The sequence below is a fragment of the Brachyistius frenatus genome, unplaced genomic scaffold, assembly GCF_029030835.1.
Source record: "Brachyistius frenatus isolate BFR_SWC_R1_liver_20210118 unplaced genomic scaffold, ASM2903083v1 Contig_19, whole genome shotgun sequence".
NCBI lineage: Eukaryota > Metazoa > Chordata > Actinopteri > Embiotocidae > Brachyistius > Brachyistius frenatus.
In genome coordinates this window covers 2,091,028-2,115,769 of record NW_027210618.1, presented here as the reverse complement: position 1 = coordinate 2,115,769, position 24,742 = coordinate 2,091,028, and the positions used below count along the sequence as shown (strand labels likewise).

The following is a 24,742-nucleotide window of genomic DNA, read 5'->3' as shown; positions in this document are numbered from 1 at the left end:
ATAGATAAATGTTGGCAGGATGTATCACAGGCTCCTCAATAACAGCAGGATGTGGAAATCCAGACAATGGTTTTTAAATGGTGATGGATGGCAGCAATTGGTTTCATATGTGCAAGAAGAGCATTGGTTACTGGCATACAGGAAGGAGGAGGACAAATGAATTGAGTGGAGAAAAGATGGCAGCGTGAAGAAGCAGTCTGACGAGCGGGACCTGGGCAGGATTGACCGAGGTGGATGAGGGTCGGTCAAAAGTACAAGTCAGAGCTTATTAGGAAAGCTCAAAGGGACCTTGACAATGTGCTAACAAACTTCTTAGTTTCCAGGGCCATCGTCAAAGGTGAGCTGCAGCAGGTGTCTGATTTGAAGTGAGGTATTGAGCTCTGACATTGCCTGTCATGGTTGTTTTTTTTGCGTTCGGGTTTCACCATCAGCTCATTGCTTTAATGATGTTTCCACGTTGGCTGGCTGTGGATGTGGCTCTGCCAGCTTGAAAAGGTCACTGCCTTATGGCTGGATGCATCATCTAGTGCTGTAATGATTGACTATACTAAAAAAGGCAAGCAAGGTTAATATAGAAACTTTCAATTTTGCCTTTAATTGACAAAAAGCTGGAAAATGTTATCTGTCAAGGCAACCTTACTGCCTACATCAATAACATTTGGATTTCTATTTTGGTAAAAAAAATATATAAATTTTTCAGTTTCTTTACCTGTCTGTCATTAAAATAAATCAAAACTGTTGACTGTTTTCTAAATCCTTTCCCCTAACTTCCTCAGTCTTTTTTTTATTTTTATTTTTTTTATAGATTTACCATTTAAACTATAACGTAGGATAGTATATTTCTATGACCTTTCAAAAAACAAAAACATAAAGGTTGAAGTGTATGGATTGGAGTAAACTGTGTGGTGATGTCAGGCTTATTAACTTCCTGCCTGCTTTAAAAACCTAATTTGTTGCTTCGAAGGCTAGAATTTAGCAATCATCTATTATCTAAAGGCTGCTAAAGGTCACGGAAGATGATTTCTACCCCAGCTCACTTTGGGTCAAGGTCGGAACCGTGAACTGGTTGCCAGTCCATTACAGGGCCAACACAAAAGGATGGACAACCATGTATCCTCATATTCACACCTACGGACAGAATTTTGCATATCATAGCTAACTAAATAGTATAATAGTAGTGCACTTCTGCTCCCCTTTGGATATTGTAAAGTTGACACCACAGGATGTTCCCAGGCAATCAGTTTACCACATTATTAAGAGCATTACTTTTGCAAAACATATTTCCAATGTAACGTTTATAACTGAGACATGGTCTGAAAATACTTATAAAACCTAATTCTAAACTCTGTCTTGTCCAAGTATCCAAACAGGGTTATGTGACTATACTGTATGTATAGTTGTGTACTGAGTTTTTTTTGGCCTTTATCCAAATCAAGGCCATTTGAGTATCTGCCAATAGGGTTTTTCCCTACCATAGAAAGGCTTGGGTGTTGGGTTTTTTGTGGGGCGCCCTAAGCCAAATAAGCATTAAAAAGGTATTTAGGCGACATATCAGAATGAATGTAAAAAGAAAACAGTGAGAGTATACACTGATAGAAAAAAACATAGAGGTGGCTTCATATCAAATGTAAAGATAAGCTGGTAGCAGGAATGACCTAGCAATCAGCAATCAGTGTTTGTCTGATTGGGTGACAGATGCTCATCACCAAAATAATCAAACAGCTGATTGGATCGTTTTCTGTACGGACAACTCAGGATGGTAATTACAGCAAAAGTGAATAATCAAATTGCAAGCCATCACCAAGGTAAGCCTAAAAAAATAGAAATGAACTTTTTTCTGTTATATTTTAAAGAAAGTAATTATTGTGGACGTTAACAGTCGTGATAGCAGATAGGAAGAAAATATAACAAATGTGGCCCTTTTTTTCAACTAAATAAATGAACCTGGATAACTTACATACATACATTCATTTTCAGGTACTTAATGAAGTTAAGTTTTTAGAAAAGTGGACAATGTAAGAGCAGGTCAATCAGATGATGTCAGGTCAGTTCAAGTGACGTATTTGTCTGACAGTCTATTCTGCCTTCAATTTTAGGATCAACAGTAAAGAGAGCCTTGAAAGCAGCAGTTGAGATTGAGCACAGAGCACGAGAGCACTGCTTTCATATTATTTACGAGTGCCTGAAGCAGAAGTGGCCCCATCGTTCCAGCTGCCTGTCTCTGCTGCGGATGTGCAAGCTGCTGGGCTGCTATACTTTATTGTGCTCAATGTATGTTTTTAATGCTATCATATTTAATTTAATTTAATTTAATTTAATTTAATTTAATTTAATTTAATCACAGCACTGACTGCCGTATTGTTGTAAATCTGTTGTGCACTGTGAAATACATTTTTTGTCTTTAGACTGGCCTAAACACAAAATACACAAGTGCCACTGTGTTGCACATAGGCGCAAACTTGGCATTCAGGTTCTTCAAACACTGTTTTTCCACCAACCCCCTGCCTTATGTAAGTTGAACCAATTCAGTGCCCAGGACATATAAAGCATTTCAAAAGCGGAACCTGTTCTTTGCACATGTTGAGCAGGAGGTGATTAAAATGTTATATCAATGGACCAAATTAATTAGTACAGCATTATGAGCCATCAAAATAAATTGGGGTACTTAGGTGAAGAATACGTATTTCAGTAGAATGTGCTGATCCTCTCTGAGGAGCCAGAGGCCTGACCGATGAACTGGGCCTGCAGCATAAAGGTTGAAGTGTATGGATTGGAGAAATGAGGAGCAAGCGGACTTTTCAGATGGAGTCTGGGAAAGATTCTCAGGCAGTGTACACGTTTTAAAAGCTGTGTAATGATTGGCTAGATTGCATGAGTTGATGGCCCTAACTTGATTAAAAAAAAATTTTTTTAACCCGAGGTCAAGTCCTAGATAAACATGCTCACAGATAAAGTGGCATGTTGTTTTCCTGACATGGGTATCCTGGGGAAGTACAGATTTAAAACTATGGGCACCAAGAGATGCAGACCCTAGCAATGGGTTCCCATGACTGAATGAGAAGGCCATACTAAATGAGTATATAGTATTGCAGAAGCAAGCAATGCTTCTGCACCTCAAAGTTTTTTTTTTGGTTTTTTTTTTTTATCTTTCAAGAAGAATTATAGCGTGACAATAGAAGCTATAACAATGAATATCTAAAACTAAAGAGGTCTGGGTGGATTTTATTGGCCACTGCACTCATATCAACAATCTTTAGCCAGTCAAAAACCCGCTGAGAAACAGGCTGACTGATTTTTTCCCTGGAAGTTTGCTGCTAGGTGACAATTGTTGTTCTTCAGCCTGGGATGTTGTTATTATTATTACTATTACATTAAGCTTACGCTTTTATCCAAAGCGACTTACAACACACCGATCGGGAGCAATTTAGGGTTAATTAAATATCTTCATTAAATCCTTCCACTTTGAACTTTGAACTTGAACTCAAAATGCTAAGACCGTAGAGCCCAGCTGTGCTAAAGCAACAATAGCAGGTCTTGCTGTGGGAAAAAACACATAGTTACAAAGAAAAGAAAGAATCAGGTTTTGATCAGCTTTCTTTTAGCATTTACCAATCTTTTAAAATTGGCACCCTTTGCAATCCTTACAATGGGTACAGGGAAATTTGACAGGCCAAAGCACTCCAAGAACAATGTGCTGTTTGTTTTGTTTCTTCATCTAGGTCCTCTACACGGATCATTAAATGCTGAATCGGTGACTTCTTATGTGGGACACGTAGCTTTACAATAAAATATGACATTATTTACATATGACCCATTTTACAAGGATTTTTCTTTTCATTTACAATTAATTTCCAAATTAGACACCTGGACACTGTCTTTCAACTAACTGATGAATCTGAGGATTATTAGCTACCAAGGCAGCTACAATATGATAAGCAAACTACAGCTGTGGTTTCAGCTGACAAAGTGGACAGTTGCCCTTAGAATTGGAAATGTGGTGAGGAAAATAAGAACTGAATAAATGATCAAATGAGAACCAAAACACCAAAAGATAGATTAGGGGTGGAAAAAATATGATTAGTTACTGACAAACCGAAAAAGTTACACCATTGATCAAACAATACTGTGACTTCCTATATCGGTTTCAAAGCAAAAGCTGCCATTCCAAATTAAAAGCTCTTAAACGTTTCATACGTACGCTGTAAAAATCATATTCTAGGTTCTGATCTATCTTTTATTGAAATATTCTGATGGCTTTGATAAGATCTTACCATTTTTTTGTCTGCATCAGACTTCCATTAGTGGCTTGGCTTTGAAGGATTAAGGATTAATTAGATGAAGGATTTCCTTTTCCAAAGAGCACTTGACACGAAGGTATTTAAACACACTGGAAAAGATAAAACTTTATTTCTCCCTGTCGTGACAATACAAAGTCAACAAGTGCAATAACAATCCGACTGAAAACGGTACTGAACCTTCTATCTAGTAGTAAATACATAGACAGAACGTGGTGCACATTATCATCACCACCACACCCAAAAAGTGAGGTATCAACCACTACAAAGCTTCTGTGTACAGGTGGGTATTCAACTGTAAGGCAACTGTTACCATGACAACCTGGAGAGACTGAAAAAGATGTGGGCTTCCTTCTTCCCATCCTTTTTTTTTAAATTATTTTTTTTAATTTTTTTTTAATTTTTAATATGGGAAGAGGGTTGGGCTGATACGATTTACAGTACCACGTCACATCAGGTCAGAGTCAAGACTGTTTTCAACAAAACAGAAAACATCACAAAACCAAGTTGTAACATTTAAAAAAAAAAACTACACAAAACAGGGGATTGATTCCTCATATTTCTTGAGGGAATCCATTTTTGACCCTGCTACTGCTTGTTGGAGGCAAAATGAAGGTTTTTATAATATTTCCCTGGGTGTGACCGCTGTATTACATATGAGAACAAGCCTCCTTTTTCTTATTACAGGTCACAACACACAGCATGAAGCCCTGAAAAGCAACATGATCGCTAACATATCAGATTTTCCTCACTTATCCAGCACTGGGGACTAATTAAATTTCCTTTGTCCTGCAGCACCTGTTAAAATTCTCTCCTCCCTTTTTGTTGCTGCTGTTCACACTCTGGGAATAGAGAGGTAACTGGAGAGAGCGAGCAAGCAAGAGAGTGTAATTTTGAACCACTGCTGATCTCTGGGCCAATTAGTTCACTTGGACACATCCTGTCTCTCTGCCCCTGAAAGCACAAGTCTGCTGGGACAAACACGCAATTAAACTTTAGCTATTCAAATGGGAATTAACTTGCTTTAACAACTCGGCAAATCTGAATATTATTGCTGATAACTGAGGATGACGCCGGCAGGCCCTACTTACATGGTGAACTAAGAAGATAGGACTCAAGTACCAAGGCTGGATCCTTTCTGTTGGCACACTCGTAGCCAAATCTGACCAATTAATGGTATCTCCTGTTAGCTTTCAGCTGACAATCAATGTGTGCACGGACCAGAGATTCTGTGTACATGCAGGCTCGGCAGCTGCCAGACTAGCAGCTGCAGATGCAAGATCTGGACAGACACCCTCCTCCGACTGTACCAACCGTCTGTTCACCTGATCTTCACACCCTGTCACTCATAAAAACAGCTTCTTTGTAAGAGCAGCTAAGTCATATTTAGCCACGAGGATAATAACTTTTCCTTGATTGTAGTGCTAAAACACTTGGCCAGTTTATTTATTAGTTGGTTGACAATTATTCTGAAACTATTCTGATAATCAATTAATTGTTTCATCAGTTTTTCAAGCAAAAATGACCATTCCATTGTTCCAGCTTCTCAAATGTGAAGCTTTGCTTCTTTTCTTTGACCACTTTGAATGTTAATTAAATCTCTGAATTGTGGACAGTTGTTCTGATAAAAAAAAGAGAGGACATAATCAAACGAAGGCATTTCTTTCTTTCTTTTTTTTACAATTTTCTGACAAATCAAAACCCAAGCAATGTATTGATTACTTAAGAAAATAATGAGCAGATTAATTAAAAAATGAAATCAATTCTTAGTTGTAGTTCTGGATTATTCAGTCTGAATAATTTATTCATCATTTCAGTTACTTGTCAATAAAAAAATGCCTCATTCACTGGTTCTATCGTCCGTGGTTTTGGACTTTTGGTTGAACAAAACAAACAATTTAAACAGCGGACCTTTGGTTGTTAGAAATTATAAGGGGCAGTTTTCACAATTTTCTGACAAAAGAGGTTGAGAGTGAAATTAATCATTATCTGGAACCCTAAAATACAAGCTTTTCCTCTAAAAGTGATAATTATTTAACTCATTCTTCTAACAAAGCTGACACACACGTATTTGGAGAGCTTTTGGAGATGAGTTAATTATCCAGAAAAACTCTGTCCATTTCATTGATTTCACTTTCTCCTTAAATGCAAACTGAGTCGAAATGTCTGCGATACACCTCAGTGATTACCCTTTTAACTTTTCATCTCTCCGATTAAGCTACTGTACATTATTGCTGACAGTGAAGGGGGTTTAATGGATTATGTATGGTCTATTATGGCTAATCACTTAGAATTGTCTTTTACCAATGTGGGATATAGAGTGCTCCTTATGAAGGAACTAATGGATATTCATTTGCTTCATATTGCTAATTGAGCCTGTTTTCAAGCAGCTCCAGTAATGATGAAGGTCAAATAAGTGACTGGATGAGGTACCGGAGGAAACTGGCACACTTAAATAAGGGTCTAAAATAGGTTTGTAGGCTCGTTGTCAAGGGTTAAGGTTTAACTTAGCATGAAGCTCTTTGCTGTTGTGAAAGCATCCCTGATCCTCATTTAAGTTTTGGGTGATGAGAGAGAAATCTTGATGACCTCATATCAAGCTTTAAACCTACAGCAGTTAAACTGTATGGTGTCATGTCCTTTTCAGACACAATGTGGAGAAATCACTTGTTTGTCAGAGAGGAGACCTAAAACAAAGATAGCGTTTCAACATGGCTGCAGAAACATTTTATCTGCTTTCAGTAGGTAACAAAAACATTCTACTCTAAGTGAGATGCTCAGCATCAACCTAAGCCGTTACATGTTCAGATTGTTAGCCACTCATATATTTCTCTGACTAGTTCACATAAATAAATCACCATGATAGATAACCCACAACTGTGTCTAACTGCTACTGAACACAAAGTGACACAGCAGTGTAATAAACATTTTATATCTAGAAATAAGAGCTTTTTTTCTTTTTTGTTTCTTTTTTTTTTTTTTTTTTTAAACAGGCAAGCTTCCTCACTTGCGTGTACAGTTCATCCAGTTCAGCTGGGATTAGTCTGGGATGCTCCAGGCCTTGCCAGCCATTTTAGGGGATCACTAAACCCTGTGAGCAGTTCAATGTGTCCGTCTCTCCTCTGCTGTGGCAGCAGAAGTGCAATCCTCTGGGTGTCCTCGCAGTCTTTGTTCAGCTGTTTCTAAAAGCCACGTAGGCCTGCTTCTGTCAGTCCAGGGGTGTTTTGTGCTCATTAGAAAGGGGCAGTAGTCACTTCTAACTACTACAGTATGGCTAGCCCACCAGTGGTGTCGTGTCTGAGGTCCAGAGAGAGGCGACAGTAGGACATCTCCTCTGTACCATGTAAGGAAATCAGGTGTTGCTACTCTTCTGTTTGTCCAATCACAGTGTCATTCTGCCCAGAGAGAAAAAGACAGGTTAAGCATTAAGGATCATTCTCAATCATAGAAGTGACAGACAAAAAAAAACCTCTCATTATGTTGTTCGCTTTCTCATTTATTTATAGGCTTTCAGTGACATCTTTAGGTTTTCATCAGGAGTGGCTTTGTCATGGAGATGATGTAGTTGGTATCAGGGAATCTCAGGTTTGTAATATTATAAAACTTGTGCTGTATGTGTGGAGGATATGTGACAGATAATGTAACCAGTTAGGGTTTGATTTTTGTTGTGGTGTACAGTAGATGACGACTGATACTGAATTTTTGGGGCAGGTACTGATATTAGGAAGTAAAGAAATTCTGATATTAAAATTGCCCAAAATGTGGTTTATCAAGCACTTGTGACAAAGATGTATAATGGAGGCAGAATATTTTACAGCTTAATGATAAACTTTATTGTTCAAAATGACTTCAGTCCACTGAAACAGTGAACTTCATTGGGATTGTAATAATTATAAATCACTATGATTTAAAAAATATAATTAAAATATATATATATTTTTTATAATTACTCCAAGCATCTTTTTTGTTGTAAAAAAAAAAGTTTTCGTATGGGACAACATATATGCCGATACTTAGAACATTGTGAGAGGCCAACTTCAGAAATCAGACAACTGTCTTTGAAGTAGAGGTCATCTTGGGTCTAAAATATTCTACTCTTACAATGTTCAAAGTCCTACTTTCACCCTTAACAATTAACAATAAAACCTTCTGTTTACTTCTGTAAGTAAGTGAAGAAGATGGGTTTTAGGATCACATGTAAACATGAATATCACATACAAACAGAAGATAAAATGACAGAAAGAGTTGTTGTTCCTTTAGCCTTGTTTTATAGCCCAGAGTGCACATGTCTGCATCATCGAATTCTTCAGAGTTGTCACAGAAGTTGTTTGGGAAAAATCGTCTGGATCTTATTGACAGGGCTTTTAGCTTCATGGCTGAAATGGTCTGAGCTTACAGTGTGTGGGCTTTTTGCTTCGTGGTCCACATTGATCTTTATATAACAACATATTGGCTTGAATGTCGGCTCAAGGCCCGAAAGCACAAAAACCAATAAAACAAGCCAGCTTTGCTTTTCAAAAAGCAATCAGATTTACAGGAATATTTTACAAGTTTGTAATTCTTGTTAAGACTCTAAGCCCACCCTAGCTCTATGAATCACATCCACCGAACCCATTTCTGCTGCCAAAATGCTACATTTCCCATTACTGCATTGTAATGGAAAAAAATACAAGTTTCCACTTTCCCCACCTTATGGATTTACCTTGTGATCTTGTTAGGGCATGAGAATATTTTTTCCCCTTTTATCCACAAAGTGACTACTCAAGGTGCTTATTGAAGAATATTCTACTGCACTCGAGAGAAAATGACTGAAATGCAAAGTAAATGTGTGACAACACATCTAATAAAAGATCACAAACACAGCGCAGAAATAAATATAAAACATTGCAGCTACCCCACTTGCTTTTGGCAATGCCAGAAGTCTTTTTCCAACTTTCAAAGAGCTAAACCTACTCTTTCCCTTAAGCAAAACTCTGTGTCAAGCTGCCTTTGTAGCATCTATGATGTTAATTAACTCACACCGCATGGAGAGTGTTGCTTTAATTGGACAAGGTCTTGGCATGCAGCTCTGTGGCCAGGCCAGGAATATTTTCATAATGTGCAATTCTATTATTACCACGCAAAACCAACCAGTCAGTTCAAAGATGGATGTAAATATGCAGGAGACAGAGGTAGGCTTTGATCACACTCTGACAGAAAAGCACAGGAAAAAAAAATAGTTTTAGCTTTCTGATTTGAACAGAATGTACTTGTGTCTTTTTAGCTACAGACAGTGCAGCAGGTGTTTAAATGCTGATATTAGGGACAGCTACTTGCGACCAAAGTGATGTAACACACAGACTGAGTGAGTGATGGAGACTACATATTACTAGACGGGGTGATAACATTGAGTCACTGAGGGCTGACTGTAAGAGGCAGTGTTACGATGGCAAGTGAGTCAGGTATATGCTGAATGTGGTAACAGATGTCACCTCACATGGAGCAGTCTACCCATGGCTCAGCTCAGCTGGTCCAGTAAACCACCAGCCCTAGAAAAGTGGGTGGATGTTGGCACGAGATGCTGCTGCAAGTTGGTGCCAAGTGACTTATCAATCACCAAGGGACTGTGAGACGTGTTCTGGTTGATGTGCGGTGGTGTCATCTGATGTTGCACAACATCTAATTTCTCTGACATTCATATATGACACTTCTGACTGTTGCTCAGCATACATTAAACCAACATTGACTGATTTTTAATTCTGCTACCAAACATGAGCAAAGTTTATTCGATTATTTCAATTGCACAGATATTTTTTGCACAGTAAGTCTTAATCAGCAGGGACTAAAGAGAAACTAAATTTGTTTAATTTATGCAGTGATAGCCAGACTGAAATGACAGAAGCTGATCAGATATCTCTTGCAGTTATAGGAGGGAGAATGTCAGTGCGGGCACACTACACAGAGAATGTAAATATAAGGTTAGGTTAGGTTAGGTTAGGTAGTTACTTTATTAATCCCCGAGGGGACATTTTTTTCGCTACAGCAGCATACGTGGTGATATAGGAGATTCTCACTGCCAACTGCTTTTAAATTTTCCTTCTGATGTCAAGATACAGATGATGATGATGCTCCTCAGTACCACTAATTGCAAGAAGTGGAACGTTGGGAAAAGGGGATGGATGGGATCAATCTGGGATAGCATGCATAGCCGTCCTTGCCAGAGCACCAGCAGCTCTCCTCCTCATACAGCTGCATGCCCCCCCCCCCCAAGTTCAAGTTGAAACACATTCATTTTATTTGTTAATTTTTTTTACCATGGTATCAAAACTGGTATCAAGATTTGTCGATTTTATGTGGTATTGGTACCAACTAATATAGGTATAATGAAAATGATAACTGAGACAGTAGATTTCATGAAGATTAACCTTTTACCAATTTAGAATCCGGTTTGTGAGGTTTTTCTTTGTCTGGGTCACAAATATATGTATTTTGTTGTTCTAAAACAACATTTAATTTTTTTAAATTTGCTGAGCAAGTCCCCAATCTTTCAACTGGTGTAAAGATGTCTGACTGGGAATCCCATGGTTCAGAGGACTAAGGTTTTTATTCTCTGACATCATACTTGTTTTTCTCTCCTCTACATTTCAGTCAAACTGACAGCACTGGCTGCAGAGAAGAGGCGTATCAGGGCTATGTACTAATACAGAATTCAGAAAGTAGTCTTTGAAAAATTTTCTTTTTTATCAGTCATTGAGTGGGTTGTTGCTGCCATTAAGTGGAGAGTAAACTCCCATCCGCTGGCATTTCCCTGCATTGAAATAAACAGTTCGGGCAGCCCATAAAGTGAAGATAATCCATAATAACTGGCTTGGCAGACTCGTTGTTTTTCTCTCGCCTGGATTGTACATCATTTGGTAATGAATGAGACAGTTACGTTTCCTTCATTTGTTCAAACTGACGTGAATCGGAGATTTTAATAAAGGGTATCCACAGAGAGAAAGTAATAACAGTTTCTCAGGCCACCCACACTAAAACCCCCAGCAGATTTGCAGCAGTACATGCCAGCCTGCTCACGTAGCTATAAGGTAAAACAGTATTCCCACACGCCGAACGTTAAGCTCCATTTTCTCTTTGCATTCGGAGACATCATTTTAAAATTTGACTTTCTGTCAGGACTGCTCTGCGGCACTGGTAACCATTTGTGCTGGATTGCTAAATTGCTGTGCGACTCGGTTGTTTTTAGATGCTGCTGCTCCAGTTGTGGGACTTTACCCCACCTGTGTTTGTTTACATTTGGCCAACAGATGGTCAACTAAGTGGACCCAGTTTTCTGAGCCATTAACCTGCATCCTCTCCGGGGATGAATATTTGTACCCCCACAAATAAAACAAGGGCCATCTGATGACGCGTTGTGTGGGCAACAACAACTGTGGTGCACATACAATATCACCCACTGTGGTTTACTTAACACGTTTAAGAAAACGTATAAGCATTATATGGACTCTGAGAAACACCGCACTGTGTGAAACAAACAGGCTATTCTAATCTTGCCCTAGAAACTGCTTGTGATTGAATTTAGCTCTCAGCACCTGCCACTTTTTATTTTTTTTAAAGATGTGAGAGATTATATGAGAACATTTTTAGCTCTTTGTAAATTCTGTCCTGTTTATCAAAAAGTAGTTATACTTTTTGTGGAAAAAGATGTTGCACAAGATGGTGCCCCACTGCTATCCAACCTGAAGCAGTTCTCATTATTCATCATCAGCATGAATTACCATATACTTAGCATGAACTCATTTTCCAGGCCTACTTTGTCAATGAGCTTTGTGCTGCAGATTCAAACACCTTTTCATAGACATCCTCTGGTTTAAAGCTGGCATCCTGCCAGTACAGGTTAACCTAGCCAGACTAGGATTGATGAGTCCTACCATACTGAACTGACCTAATGTCTAATGAGGAGGCTCCATGGATATGTCCAGTCTTAGTTAACCACGTTTCCACCAGTAGAGCAGCCCCAGGATCCCTCTGCAACATCCCAGCTCTTCTATCTATGGCTCCCACAGTCCACGCTGCTTCTCAAAGCCATTTGTCAAACCTCTGAGCCCCAGTCAGGCAGATAGGGTGCGCGGTGTGTTAGGCAGAGAACCGAATGAAAAATTGACTGCATGAAAATGTACATTTGTTCAGGCTGTGCTCTGTTATTATGTAGCTACATTATGAAAGTTTGAACAATGTCTGGCAAAAGAAGAAAAGCTCCCTGCGGCTACAGCGGGTTGTAGCTCACTGCTGGCGTTGTAAATCATCTTGTTTTAACAACAGTCACATGCAGGCAAATTCACCTTGAGAGTCCTGTGACTGCTCTCAAAGGTAATAAAAAGATAAACTGAAAGGACAGCAGATTCTGTTTTGCTACAGAAACTCAATGAATGGTTTCTAATGCAACTCGTAGTCGACTCATTCAGGTTAGATATGATTTAGGGGCCCCAGGCGGGGAGAGGAGCATTTACATGATCCTGTTCTTTTCTATTCATTAGTAATGACAGCTCCCTAATGAGCTGGTCAGACTTGAGACCTACAAATTTCTTCAAACCCCAAATTCTCTTTTAAAAAGGGGTGGATGTTGAGAAGACCGCACTTATTTTGAGATGAAAGACAAATATGCTCAGCAGAAAATGATCTATTAGTGGGTAGAAGAGCAGAATTCCTACAACTGATAAAGTCTGTATGCCAGTAAGCAGCTTTGATTTTGAAAGAAAGTAATATCACTGGTTGGCTGTAGTCAGGTGTGGTTGTTTGCTGTCTACAGTATATCTCATTGTTTGATCTTCCTTGTTGGCTTGAAGAAAGTATGCTAAAAATGCTCTAATTTGTCCTACTAGATTCACGGCTTCCCTGCCAAGCTGCTCTGTACGTAACAAAACACTGAGCACAAAGAAAAACAGGCAGAGAAGACATGTAGAAATGAAGTGAAACAACATTTCTTAAAGAGACCACTGAATTTGGTTTTGAGCATCTGATTTATTCTTTTTTTTTTTTTTTTTTTTTACCAAACAGCAACAGTGTCTGCACTTGAAATATGCTTATCAGAGCAGAACAAATCATACTGAGCAATGGTGAGCACAGGTTTATGTAACACATCCTCCTGTATGGGTGTTGCTTTTGAGGGATTCAGTTTGTCTCGGTTTCTGTCTGTATAACAATCACTTCACTAATTAAAGGGATTCTATACATCTGACTTGTATTTAATCACCATGGGTTTTGTCTTTGGCTGGATTACTTAAGTGTGCTGTGGAGTTTAACTTTAACAGAGCTGCTGACATTAACATAATTTACTTTGCTAAATTAAGTTCATCAAAGAAGACTTACGCAGTATGTTTTAATAGATCAAATATAGCATTGAAGCTCACACTGGTGTGGACCTCACTGTGTGTGTGCTCTTGAGGTATTAGATTGCTTTGTTAAATTCGCCAGATGGTTGGGTAGGTAGCTGAAAAAACTAAACAAAATATAGACGTTGAGGATAACTTCATTGATCATTTCCAAGCGTCACTGTGATGGTGTTGGAGTCGGGCAACAACCAATGGGGCAGAGGCTACAAATAAGAATTTTGTTGTTGTTGTTACTTTACTTATGGCTGTCACAATCATTACATTTTAGTTGAATAATTGCGATAAATGATTTAATTGTCTTTATCTGTTGATTTTACTTTGACTGCCACATTGTTGCTTCAGATCTGACAAATCACCACCTTCAAGTTATTAGGTTTTACTTTTTCATTTGGCTTAAAACCAAAATGTGCCCTCAGCAGTGCAGTGGTGTTTGGCTTTGCAACTAATCCATGATGTTCAGGCCAATAGATGCTCATTGAAATGCAGTCGGTCAAATATTAGACAGTTGGTGGCGTTTATTCTCCACTCATGTGCCTTTAAACCACAGCAGAAGAAGTTTACATCATTAAAAACCTCAAACGGTGGAAAACGCCATGGAAATACTGATGGGATCGTGACATTTCTGTTACAGTTGTAGTTTCATCCAGCTGTTTTTATACAGATGAGTGGAAGCCATTGTTAATGACTATGTTTCTGCTCTTTAAACTTGGCACCGATTCTTGCAGTTTTACTGCAGACATGTGTCCCAAACTGCAGGTTGTCATGTAAGTAAGGCGACTCACCATGCGGTGGATGTGTTGTAGGGCAGGAGGGTAGGGCTGTGGCTCTCCCCTCGGAGGCTGTGTCTGGGCTGGTAGTGGCTGGGGACCATGGGCTGGGCTTGAGCCTGTGCTTCATTCTCTTCTGGCATGGATCTGTGCCACTGACTCCGAGCTTTCTTCAGCCAGCGTCCGCCCAGACCCCATTTCTCCAGGTAGATCCGGCACAGCTCGTAGTTTATGGCTGAGTAGTAGAGAAAGTCCAGGGCCAGCAGCACCATGACGAAGAAGCCGTAGATCCACACACCAACCAGGGCTGTATAATTACTGCCGGAGAGACAAACTGGGAGTATTAGCACAGTGTAATGTGGAAAAGATGATGATAAACACCCTTCACATGCTCAGAGCGATAATCCAGACGCCCTTAAATCCCAAAAGCTACGATGGGGCTGCCAGGTGTGAATGTTTGCTGTTCATGTGGCAATACCAAGATATTCATCAAATGGTCCCTTCATAAAAAACAAGTTAAATAAATAAATATGTTAAAAATACTCCATCTGTTCCATTTGCTGCCTCTTAAATACTGCTCCCTAAATTGGACAAAGAATTCCATTAGCTCGAGAGACTATTTCATCCATCTCATTCTGGCTCCTACGTAGTGTTCCTGCTCTTATTTTTCACCTCCCATGCATTTTCTTCATGCATTACATGATCCAGCTGGATTTATGTGGGGTACATTCGAACTTTGTTTTAGTCCACCTACAACTGTAATGTCTAACAAGGTGAGTGAGCAGAAATAGCTTCAGAAAATGGCTTCCTGAGAGGTGTGAGAAACGGCATTTGCAAAGATAGAGGTATTAAATTATCTCCTGGTGTGACGTCACTGCTTAAAGTGGCACTGAGGGCATTTAGAGGAGGAACACCACACAGATGAGTGGAATCAAAAGATATTCTGACATGAGAGGCAGAGATGACACCGGATACTACCTCAAAATGGACATTTATTTTGAAGGAAACCCATCTTTTACTTTACCACACTAGGAAATAAGTGCCACTACATTAATTAAAACCCTTAAAGTCCAAGTGCTTTTAGATCAGTAAATCAAGTGAATCCTGTGTGGAAATGATGGGCCTTAGGGATATGTATAACAAACATCTGAGCTGCTCCAATGGAGCAGATGAATTTCACTACTGCACTCAAATCTACGTAAATGTTTCTTTAACTGCATTTACTTTTTTTCACCTCTTCGTCAGACACATTTACCTGTAATGTCATTCTTATAACACAATCTGAGGGGGCATCAGGTTCTCTATGTTAGACTGTATTTGAATCAGCCTGAGGTCAAGGAACGACTGGATGCACAGTCCTTGTAGGAATTGGTCATGAGCACACAACTAAAGCCAATGGTATTCAATATTTAACACTGCTTTCTCAGAGAGATGCAATTGATTATCTGTCAAAGGTTTTAGCTTTTTCTTGTTACTTTTTTCAACATTTATTCTCTGATGACTTATTCATCCTTTTCAATTCTGCACCATTTCTGCTGCTCTGTAACTGCATGGAAGGCCAAATGCTACAACGAGTATACTAGTGAAACCCTCAGAGGCCAAATGCCTTTAGTTTTCCCCCGAACGGCAGTAAATCTCAAGCTATAACACCATTTACACCGTGCAGTGTGAGAAGAGAGCAGAATTATGGCTAGTTTCATTCGCTTGGCCGGTGGTAAATATCAAACCTGCCGTCCTATCAGCCATTGAGCCGAAATGAAAGAGTAACCCAACATGCCATCTGACACTAAAAATGAAATATCATGACCTGCTCCAGGGCAGTGACCACCGTCCGAGACAGAGGCATGCTGGGAGAGCATTAGTATAGAAAGCTGTGGTTTTGTCACCCAAACCTCCCACTGAGAGCTCCCACAGTACAATAGGCACATTTTTCTGTGCCCTTCACTCAGCTTAAATCTGCTTATCCTGCAGGCAGTAAGCGTGTCCTCAGGTTTATGTGTCCTCTCTGAATATGTCATATCTTGGCATCTATAGTGTAGTTTACTCATAATAATACCATGCAGTATAGCTCTTGTATAGATAGCTATACTATGATACAGCCTAGGACATAACTTGATATAATAGCCCGCACTTAACAGCTGCTTAAATGTGCTATCATGTGGTGGTTTCACATTCACAACGCCACAACTGCTCATAGCAACTGCTCTTCTCTGTGGAGGTTTTGAATGCCTCTGAAGGTGTAGATCAGTCAATGAACCCTCTGAGCATAAGATGTCAGTGAGTACCATACTGTCGAGGGAGGAAACCCTTCGAGAGTCTTCAGACTAAAACCATCTATTTCCAACTGATCTGAGTAAACATCATCTCTGAAAGCTGCTCACAGAAAGCTTCTCAAGAGTCAACGCAACAACAAGGAGGTTATCTTTTGGTTAGGTTTATATGTTTGTTTTTCAACTAGATGTTAACTATTAAACAGATTTCAATGTATTTGGTTCAAAATTCCAATATAGGCCTTGGAAGAACTGACTGGCCTTTGGTGTAGATAGCGCCACTTTGGAGCCATTACTGACGCATTTTACATTTTGGCTCATTACTCTGTTAACCTGCCTTATATAGTCCTGCCAAATAGTTTGTTTCGTCCTTCGGATGTTATCCCATCTCAGCCTAACAAAGGTATGTAAGGGTGACATATTTTTATATGTACTGTATACATTTAAAAAAAAAATGCATTTAATGGCAGTAAGTCGGTGTTTATCAGCCCAACTCAGTTGAAACTGTGCAATTCAAAATATCTCCCAAAGGGTGTGGACAAAGCATGAAGTCATCACTGCTTGGCAGGGCAAGAAAAAATATTAATAGCTAAGTACTTTTATTAGAAATATTTTAACTTTTGTTTATATGTGGAAATAAAAGCTTGCCTTAAGGTCCAGCATACTTCATAGTTATTATCACTGCCTACATCCAATTGATTAATCAGTAATGTATGCTAATAGCAAGACTAACGAGGAAAACCGTGCTGATCTGATAATGATGGCAAAGCAGTATGTGCAATTATTTTGCGTTTCACAGAGTAAACAGAAAAGTGACCAAAAAATAAGGCTATTCTTCAATTATCTAAAAAGTAAAAGTAGCTGCATTAGAGCCAGATTTTACGGTTCCATGCTGTCCGACCAGAGTGGAATTTAAAAGATTTTCAGGGTTATTTTGAACAGCCACAGTGGAAAGTGGAGTAAAAAGCAATCATAGAGGGGATAGATACAATAAGGAATAATTAGATATTTAAACTTTAATGAGCGCTTCAAATTATAAATTGACAGTCCGAGTGTATCAGACTGTTTGAAGTACTTTGCATAAAGGTCCAGCAGATGGATTTCTTAAAACTCACTAATAGCTGGACCTATTGCTCACCATATTGACCTATTAGTAAACTAATAACAACAACAACAACAACAACTGAGGACTCACCTGCCACCCAATGAGGCAACAAAGCCAGCAAAAATGAGACGAACAGCGTCATCTTAAAATAACAAAGTAACAGCCTTGGCAGGACTCTCAGAGGACTATATAGGTCATAATGAAATGACCTAGAAAGTGAATACAATATCTGGCTGCAACATAATGAGGTTGTATCATTGTCATTAAACTCATCACAGCAGGACTGGCATCATTTGTGAGAAGGGGATTCCTTTTTTTCATTTCATCTTACGTTGCTGGGAAACTGGTGAGAAAATAATGACATTTGAACTTTTGTATTTTATTCAGTTTTACAGAAATTAAAAAAAACAAAATGAATGATGGAACAGGCGGACACACGCCCGGTGTGAAGGGTCAAATGGCAGTTTGATATTATGACTCACTTGTGTGCATAACCGTCTGAGGTGGTGGTGAGGTTGATCTGCATGACCATCTGGAACTCAGTCTCGTTGCAGCAGTACTTGAAGGCGGTGTTGTTGTGGTGACAGCAGAACATGTAGGTCTTGTTGTCTGAGAGGCGCGGGCAGTGAAAGCCAAAGTGATAACGCCCTTTGTGGTCAGCGTAGGGTTCACACACTCGGTAATGAGCGCAGAGGGCTGCAGTGGGGAACACAGAAAAAAAAACTGTAGATGTAATTATCAGGAGACAAAGATACATCCACTCATTTCAATTGTAACTCATGACCTTTGAGGCTGAATTTGCCTTCAAATTCTGAAAAATGACGACCTCTTATTAGAATTACTGATGAAAAACATCTCTCAAGGAAACAACCTACAGCAGCCAAACTACAAAACCTAAAACTGGGAGATTTTTGTTGTCCCTGGAAGCCTCTGAAAGATGTGACTGGAGAGAATTCATGCGATAACAGCCGTGTAGGACATGAAGGAACACATAACAAACACAGTGTACCTACAAAAATAATCAGATAAGCGACATCCCATTAAGCGCGATGACAAAAGCACCGGCACTTTTGTTCTTGGAGGAACGCAACCATCCAGCTCTCACTAGGTCATCATGTACAACATAGGAGTGTCAGCACGTCTGGATGGAAACATTAAATAAGCTCCTCGGATCGCATGAAAGAAAGAAATCACAAATCCCAAGATTGGGTTTTTGTTTGAAGTGGGAATAAAGAGAAGCACGCACCTTTCTCCACACGACTTTAAAGAAAATACCTGAACTTGCATGAAAGAAGTTGGACCCAGACGTCTCTTTCCCTGTTCATTAACGCTAAAGTCATCCTGAACAATGCTACATTACTGTTTGTGGAAAGTGGAGTCATATGGGGGCCATAGACGGTTCATTTTGGAGCAATTTAAAGGTAGGAGGTAGAAATGGTACTCTGGCTTATTTGCAATTATCTGTAACTGTGCCTTGAAGTCCCTGCAGCTTTAGGGGAAAATAAATCTGTGCATCTGCGCTGTCTCAAAGGGAAACAAAATGATATTTTTTTTGTTATGGAATCTGGCAACCAAAAAGGTTTTGGTTGAAAGTGAAATCAGATAAATTTACTTCAAAGATAGCCCAGACTCTGACTGATGACAACAAATTCTAAATCTATCAAAGAAATCAACATATACATTATAGTGAGAGTCAGTTTACAGAGCTGATGGCCGTTAAAGCGCGCCACAGTCGACCAGGACATACCAGTTCTTTCAACACATTCATAACTGATCAGTATCAGCTTCTTAGCTTCTTTTCACTTCCTATCACTAATGATAAGACCAAGAATGAATGTTGCAGTTTGCATGGACAAAAACTATACGAATCCTTCTTTATACTCTTACTTTGCCTTAAGTACTCTATGTACTCCTGCACTTACTCACAGGCAAAAGTAGGATGCAAAATGCATAGAAACAGACTAGTAAACAAAACTAAGTCAAAACTTGGTAAGCTGTATGGCTGGAATGTGTATAAAATCCTAGAGGGCTTTTAATTTGAAATGACTGCTTTTAATTTAAAGTTGATGCAAGAATTTACAGCATTCGGCAAAACAATGATGTAACTTGAAAACTCAGTGGCAAAAATTGGTGTTATTAGGGCTGCCCCTACTGCTGTGTCACTACATCCAACCACTACACTGCCGTTGTTGCCGGTTCCTGTTCTTTATGTGTTTGAAATGTATTTATTTCATTTGATCTTATCCTGCCCAAGACGGGCAGCAATAACAAGAAGTTGCGGACAAAAAATACACACCATAGTTGAAGTTAAATATGCTGCAAATCAGAAATGGACAGAAATATGGAAATCAGGGGGAAAAGGATATTGAGCTTAGAAACCTAAATAGTCCCTTAAAACAAACCCAGCATTGCCTAAAACCATTAAAATACACAAATTAGAGTGATCTAAAAACTTCATGAGACTAACACGTCAATTTCTTAACATACCTTGAAACTTTAGCAGTCAGCATTGTGACATATATTCTTTGTAGTAAACAATTTACAGATAAAAAATAAACTTGTCTGCTCTCTGATGGACAGATGATGTGATAAGGTTTCTAAATGATCTGAAATATACAGTGTGTCATTTACCAATCCTTTAATCCTGTTTCTTGTTGCTCGATAATTCTCAGTCTCAGCATAAATTAAACGATGCCACTTCACGTGAAGTGCACTCAGATTAGTTTCATTCTAAGTGAACGTGTTGTTGCTGTGGTTAAGTTCAAAATCCACGTAAAGCTGCAGGGTGACAGAAGTCTCTCACTAATCTCCATCAGAGACAGGTCAGCATGTGAAAGAGAGCACTGTCAGCTTATAATGAGCGTGCTGGGGCCGGCATTCTTCACTTCACTCGTCCTAATTTTAGCAGTGGAAGGACTAAAATGAAGCGGCAATGAAGGACACAGCAGGATTAGAAGTCAAGGATGGTTTAAAGTGAAAGAAGACTTTTTTTGAGTCGTGCTTTGATTGTAGAAATTGGTGAATCGGTGAGATTATTCTGCAATCAGCTCATGTTTTTATGTGTCATAAATCAGTGCTCCAAAAGGAGAGGGTCAGCAGTTGTAGGTAAGTGGACTGCCAGTAAGGAAACTCAACATCAGAAGTGGACCATAATGTCCTCTAACGATGCACAACTGGAAAGAGGAGGGTTCAGGGGACGTCTCTGGCTCCTCAAATGAACGACAGCTGCCGCTGGATACGATACAGTTGTAAACACACCCACCTGCTTAATTTCATTAACACCTCTTGAAATTTAGGATACAGTTAACAGCTTGGCTTTTGCATTCATTACGGTTTGTTTACAACCCACGGTCTAAAATCTGCTTCAGCTCTGTCTCGGCAAAGCAAACACACAACAGCTTCGCATCAGTCAGTGCTCACACATCTTATATGTTTATTCATGGCTGCAGTCACATCTGCAGATTGTTGTCTCTGTTCCGAAACATAAAAGTTGGCAATGGGTTTCAGTCAGCGCTCCTCTACAAGAAAACAAAATGACACTGTCTCATCAGCAACTCATTCAAATTAAAGTATTAAGTAAAGTAAAGAAATCTTAATCCTTTTTAAGGACGATGGACTTTGTGTGGCATTTTGGTGTGACTAAAGCAGCTTTGACAACAATTGTAAGTGGAATGTCTTTGGGTTTCTGACTGCTTACAAAACAAAAGACACAATTTATTATTAATTTTATAGTCTAACAATTGAAAAGATGAAAAAATGGCCGATTAATATTAAGTAGTTAGTTGCACCACCACTTATACCACCAGTCAAATCCAAACAATTTTAAGATGAAAGTAATTCAAATTCTTAATTATTTGTAATTAATTAATACATTTTTATTTCAATAAATCCACTTTTCGGAGTGACAAGTAAATATATATGGTCTCTTTATTACACTGTCATCGTCTGCAGTGTTTACTCTAACAGTATTATTTGCTTTTTACAGAAGAAGTCTGGAAAGAAATCTGTCATAAAATGTGTTTCCCACGCCTATGAATGAAAAGTCAAGTCAGAAATCAAGATTCTGATTGTGGAGAGTTACATATGATTCTTCCTGACAGCCAAATACAGTAGAGATTCAGATGTTATGTGTAATTCCTGGCAAACATCCACAGTTATAGTCATAGTTACATACATAACTTTCCTTGTAGCTGCAATCATGATTCTCTGACTTTGATTCCTGCTTTTGAAAAAGCGTCTGTTTTCAGGCTGAGGTGGTCATTAACATCAATCACTCACTCTTCTGATTTTTTATGGTTTCCATCCTGTTTGCTCTTGTTGGCTGCTGTACACTTCATCTTCCCTCTTGCCCCGTTTTGTCACTTTCAGACTTGAGTCGGCATCTTTTCCGCTGTGCATAATGTGTATCTCAGAGATATGCGTTGGCCGGGCTCTTCTCTCTGTAGCTTCGAGGGTTATAATGTGCTCTCTTCACAGTTTACTTTGTGTGGCCTCATTCAGAGAGAACCCAAAGGTTCAGAGCTTTGCCTGCCAAGTCAAAGTACGTTTTTGGCTGTAAATCTTTGAATATGTCTCGGTGTTATTTGTCTCTGACTCAACTTCTGGTTATCAGATGTCAACGTCAGTCTATCCATAACACGTCTTTTTTTGGTTTGATGCTGGTATTTAGTTCATGGCACTAGTGGCTCACTTAGTAAAGGACACCCACAATTTGGGGCACCGAAAGATTGTGGAAACAGCTCCTCACATGAGCACATGATATGAGCACAACCTGACACTCTTACAGTGTCCTCAGGTTCCTGTACGGAGGAAAATATGAACGGTTGAGAGCCAGACTGACTGATAGGAACACACTAAACTTGACAGACCTGCAGTGGACAGCAGGAGGAAAATGACCGTCAGGACATTGAAGGACTGCCGGCTGGTGATAGTCATCTTCTTGTCCTCATGTGGGCAGAAGGGAGGGAGCAGGACAGGGGGGAGGGGAGGAGGGGAGGGGTAGAGAGAGAGAGAGAGAGAGAGAGAGAGAGAGAGAGAGAGAGAGAGAGAGAGAGAGAGAGAGAGAGAGAGAGAGAGGGAGGGAGGGCTGCTCTGCTTTAGCTGGATGTGGACATCCTCTGCTTCCTGACAGCTCCTCTCACATGGCTGCTGCTGGGAGTCAGGACTCCTGATGGGAACAAGACAAGCAGGGAGAGGAAAGATTAAGATATTTGATTTGGATTTCTGGAGGTGCCACCCAACTGTGCTGACAGCTTGTCTGGCAGGGAGCACACATGATGCTCTCTGAAATCTGTCTTGAGGCTTACATAACGGGATCACATGGGCATTCAGTTTAATTGAGATTGGCTCTCTGACAACACTGGGGCTAAAAACTGCTCCATGTTGGTTTAGTCTTACCTATGAATGAATTACAGAAAATTCTAGAGACAATGAGACATTATATTTTACTGAGCGGAAATTGTATGTTGAATAATCAATTAATTGACTTATCCGAGCTTTTCAAATTTAAATGTTTTTCTTTGTCCCTAAACTTTGAATAATTTAATAAATTCCTGGAAGTTTTAGAACATTATAATTTGGGATTGATTACAGGGAAAATATAGCTATCTGCTTGTCTGTTGCAGGTCAGCTGAACATACAAAAATGTGAACTCTGTCAAATTGCACTTTTCTCTCATGATAATTGATATTTTCATTATAATTAGGACTGATTAACATTGTTCCAACTTCTCAAACATTACGGTTTGTTTAATTTGTTGCCAAGAAACATACCTATTTTACAAATTACACAAAATTGTGGACCCATAAAAAAGCCTTAAGGATCATTGGAGCTCTACTAATCTTAGCTTTTGACTTAATTTCCCTGAAAAAACAAATACAACTTACTGATGCATTATATTAGAACTACAAAACATGAAAGACAGAATAAAGTATGGGTATTAAATATGTTCCTCTTATGAATGTTATGTCTAATTTACCAGTTTGTGCAAATAAGAACTGAGGCTAAAACACGATTTAACAGCTAGTAGATATTTAATCATATAATTATGCTTCTCAGTAATGAAAAATGCTCCACATGCACACATTTTTTTTTTTTCTTGCAGAAAGTGGTGCTTTTACCAAATATTTAATAAATTACACAGAATCTGCTCCTTCAGCATGGAGGAAAGTTTTGAATGTAGAACTGCTGAAGAGCACTTTGCACAGAAAGTGATGCATTGGGGGAGGAGTTCATGAATTCTTCCTCCATGGTGTCACATTTTACAGTGAAGCGGCGTCATCACCGTCCGTCCACCGATGATAAAGTGAGATTAATGGAGTGCAGGTACATTTTGCTTAGACACGCTTGTTTCTGTTCTTTGGCAAATTTGTTTCTTTAATAGCACGACAGGAAATTACACATAAATGGTCCGTGTCTCTGCATTAGTTAAAGGTAATGTGAATGCTAATTTATTATAAACTAAATGAACCATTTGCTTGTGGCAGGGGTTTTAAATAATAAATGTGAAAACGCCTTGTGTTTGAATGTGACTCCGTGTTACAGAGGAACCCAGGATGAACTGAAATGGAAGACATCAAGCTCATCTGCACACGTTTGATACCAAGCAGGATGTGAACGCGGTTTGGAAAATGTATTTGCTCCTTAAACCCATAAGATCCATACCTCACAGATTTAGGATGTAAAATAATTTACATCTGTACGAGAATCTGCCTTTGGAAAAGACCCCATAATAATTGAGAGCTGGAGCTGCCTGCATGTGCAGAGCAACTTAAACATCCCTCCTGCACAAGCTGCATTGAAAGTATTACAAAACTCTGCTCCTGAATTATTGAGAAGCCGACGGCAGCTGACAGCAAAACAGAAACCACATATACAGAGCAACAACAACAGTGTGGAGGGCCATCAGGGTTCCTTTTCTTGTGATGAAAAAGAATGC

General features: G+C 39.2%; 1 protein-coding gene across 2 annotated transcripts; it reads right to left on the bottom strand.

Moving 5' to 3' along the window:
* Nucleotides 1-4,391: 4,391 nt before the first annotated feature.
* shisal1b (shisa like 1b) lies at nucleotides 4,392-22,825 on the bottom strand. Of its 2 annotated transcripts, XM_069695281.1 has the most exons (4): nucleotides 22,674-22,825; nucleotides 18,288-18,501; nucleotides 14,446-14,748; nucleotides 4,392-7,690 (listed from the first exon to the last, which is right to left on the bottom strand). In XM_069695281.1, coding segments are annotated over exons 1-4 (585 nt in total). In that variant the 5' UTR covers nucleotides 22,741-22,825; the 3' UTR covers nucleotides 4,392-7,689. The 2 variants fall into 2 exon arrangements, with proteins under 2 accessions (XP_069551382.1, XP_069551381.1); XM_069695280.1 differs by lacking the exon at nucleotides 4,392-7,690 and having other exon boundaries at nucleotides 14,442-14,748.
* Between the last annotated feature and the right edge of the window lie 1,917 nt (nucleotides 22,826-24,742).